The 2,500-nt window shown below is 42.6% G+C and overlaps 1 protein-coding gene across 3 annotated transcripts in view; it reads left to right on the forward strand.

The window, feature by feature from the left end:
• The window catches only part of fndc3bb (fibronectin type III domain containing 3Bb), a 73,655-nt gene that overhangs the window by 41,186 nt on the left and 29,969 nt on the right, over positions 1–2,500 (forward strand). For all 3 annotated transcript variants that reach the window (XM_083529168.1, XM_083529167.1, XM_083529169.1), the window contains one exon: positions 2,043–2,101. In XM_083529168.1, coding sequence (XP_083385294.1) covers positions 2,043–2,101 — 59 coding nt within the window. The remainder of the gene's footprint in view (positions 1–2,042; positions 2,102–2,500) is intronic.

Here is a 2,500-nt window from a genome sequence, read left to right on the forward strand (position 1 = left end):
TTTAATTTATGTTTAGTTGTATATTTATTATATATTTATATATTTATTTAACACTGAAAATCGTCTCAGAGCAGCTTTACACAGATAATGTGGAGATAAAAATGAAGATGTTCTTCATAAGTGTAAGTTTGTCCCTGATGAACAAGTCGGTGGAGTCTGTGGTGAAGAAAAAACTCCCTGAGATGCAGAATGAAGAAACCTTGAGAGGAACCAGTTTTAAGAGGGAACCTCATCCTCATCTGGGTGCCACTGAATGTCCATTTATTACAGATAAACGATGTTGAGGTGCAGTGATGGAGATCAGAGCAAACTGTAGTCCTGAGTCAGTGTAGCAGACTGTAGATATTAACTACAGTCCAAATCCTCAAAGCTCCTGATCTTACTCCAGAATTTCATGGAACCCTAAGGTGTTGACGAGAAACATCACCAGCTGCACAGAGAGAGAGAGAGAGAGAGAGAGAAGAGGGGTGACAGTGGGAGAGAGAGAGAGAGAGAGAACAGGGGTGAGAGAGAGAGAGAGAGAGAGAGAGAGAGAGAGAGGGTGAGAGAGAGAGAGAGAGAGAGAGAGAGAGAAAAGAGGGGTGACAGGAAGAGAAGGATATGGATTATTAAGTCTCCTGATTGTTGTATGAAAGTTAAGTCACTGTGCAGTTTGGACTCTGGTAAGATTCACTCTGGCAGCAGAACTAAAAGGGAGAAGCAGAAGGAAACACAGACATGAGGATCTCTGGGATAAGAGACGACCCACCACACCACCATCAACAAACCTGAGTGAACGTGTGAGAGTGAGGAGACGACAGCATCCAAATATCCCAGTTTACCAAACACTCCATATCCATGATCCCTCCAGATCTGCTCCTTTACCTCACAAACACCTACTGACTAAAGACTCCACTAAATAAATATGTGTTCAGCCTCGACTTGAACACTGAGACTGTGTCTTCATAACGTTTCTCTCAGGTGTTTGTTCTGGTTAAGAGTTTTTATTCGTCAGTTTTCAGATTTGATTGATCAGATTGTCTTGCTGGGGTTAAAGGAATCTGTCTGACTTGAGGCCTTCAGAATCAACACTGCGGCTTTTTTAGTGTAAACCCTATGCTGATTGAAGGCTGCTTCTTTTAGCCAATCAGATTGCGATGTGTCACTAGTCAGAGCTCACAGACCGCATCCGTAGCAAAATCTCAAATTTGTTCATGTGGATTTAAGAGCTGTTTTTTTCATTCCACAATGACTGACAGAGGAGAAGAAACTGATTTGATCATCTTTATGCTTCTGCTGGAGATGATGTATGAGGAGGTGCAGTCGTGGCTCCAGTGAAAGGAGACGTGTTGAATTGTGATCATTGTGTTTGTTGCTTTAGTGATGATGTTCATTCTGACTGTATGAGATCCTGTGTGTGATGCAGCTCTGATCTACTGCACTTCTCTATCATACTGATGGTTTTTGTAGACGTGGCATCATAATGATGGGACAAAGTGTTGGATTGGTTCAGGCAGAACATCACTGAAGGACTCGGGGTGAAAAACACGCCTTCTTGAAAAGCTTTGCCTGTACTGTGAGGGGGGCGGAGCCACTCAATATGCCCCACCCTGATTTCCTGTTTCAATACAAAATGCAGGGTAAAGATCCTGAACTGGCTCCAAGCTAGAAGATGAAGCAGATGAATGAAGCAATTACGCTCTTCTTTCCACTTTTGTTTTTCTTTTTTCCTGTGAGATAATCCTAAAAGTTCCTGCTCTCTAAACCTCCTGTGTCTTGGTGGGAAAAATGAAGCATGTGTAGAGGTCACGCTGGGGTCACGCTGCATGCTATGACTTCATGGTCATGGTGAATCATCACTGAACCTCACGTGGCCTGTAAATGAGTAAAGTGTGCACTCGTTCTCCTCTCCACGTCAGCTTCATCCATCAGCTCGGTCCTGAGTCACAGTTCTGTATTTAACTCATTAATACTAAATCAGTCTCAAAGATGGAGGCTGTGAATGTGACCTTTATCTTCACACACTCTGGGAATCACTTATTTATTTATAAATCTCTCCACAGATTCTGAGCTGGAGGCCAGAAGAGACCAGGACATACCATCAGGAATGGAAAAGCCTCAGGTGATCATCTAATTTTTACAGATATTTATCAGAATTTCTGCACTGATCATGACTCTTCATATCAGTAACATGACAGCTGCTCATTGTGAAGATTTATTGTGTCACGAGGGTAGGAAGTCCAAGCTGCTGTTACACTCTGTGTCCTGAAGGGGGCAGCAGCACTGTGCTTGTTTGTGTCCCTTGTCCTTTTCTCTGCTGTTAAAACTTCATTCATTTATTTATTTGAGGTCCTGAGCAGCTGCATTCAGTCTGCATTAGATGAGAATAGATTTGGACTAATGAACAACCCTTTCAGAGCAAAAGAGAGAAAGAGACGAGAGAAATTAAATCGAGTGCCAGGAAGCTCTGCTTTGTGTTCTGCTCAGGTAATCAGGTGTAATCAGCAGTAAATGTGTGTTT

This window comes from Silurus aristotelis, assembly GCF_946808225.1.
Source record: "Silurus aristotelis genome assembly, chromosome: 25".
In the NCBI taxonomy this organism is placed as follows: domain Eukaryota; kingdom Metazoa; phylum Chordata; class Actinopteri; order Siluriformes; family Siluridae; genus Silurus; species Silurus aristotelis.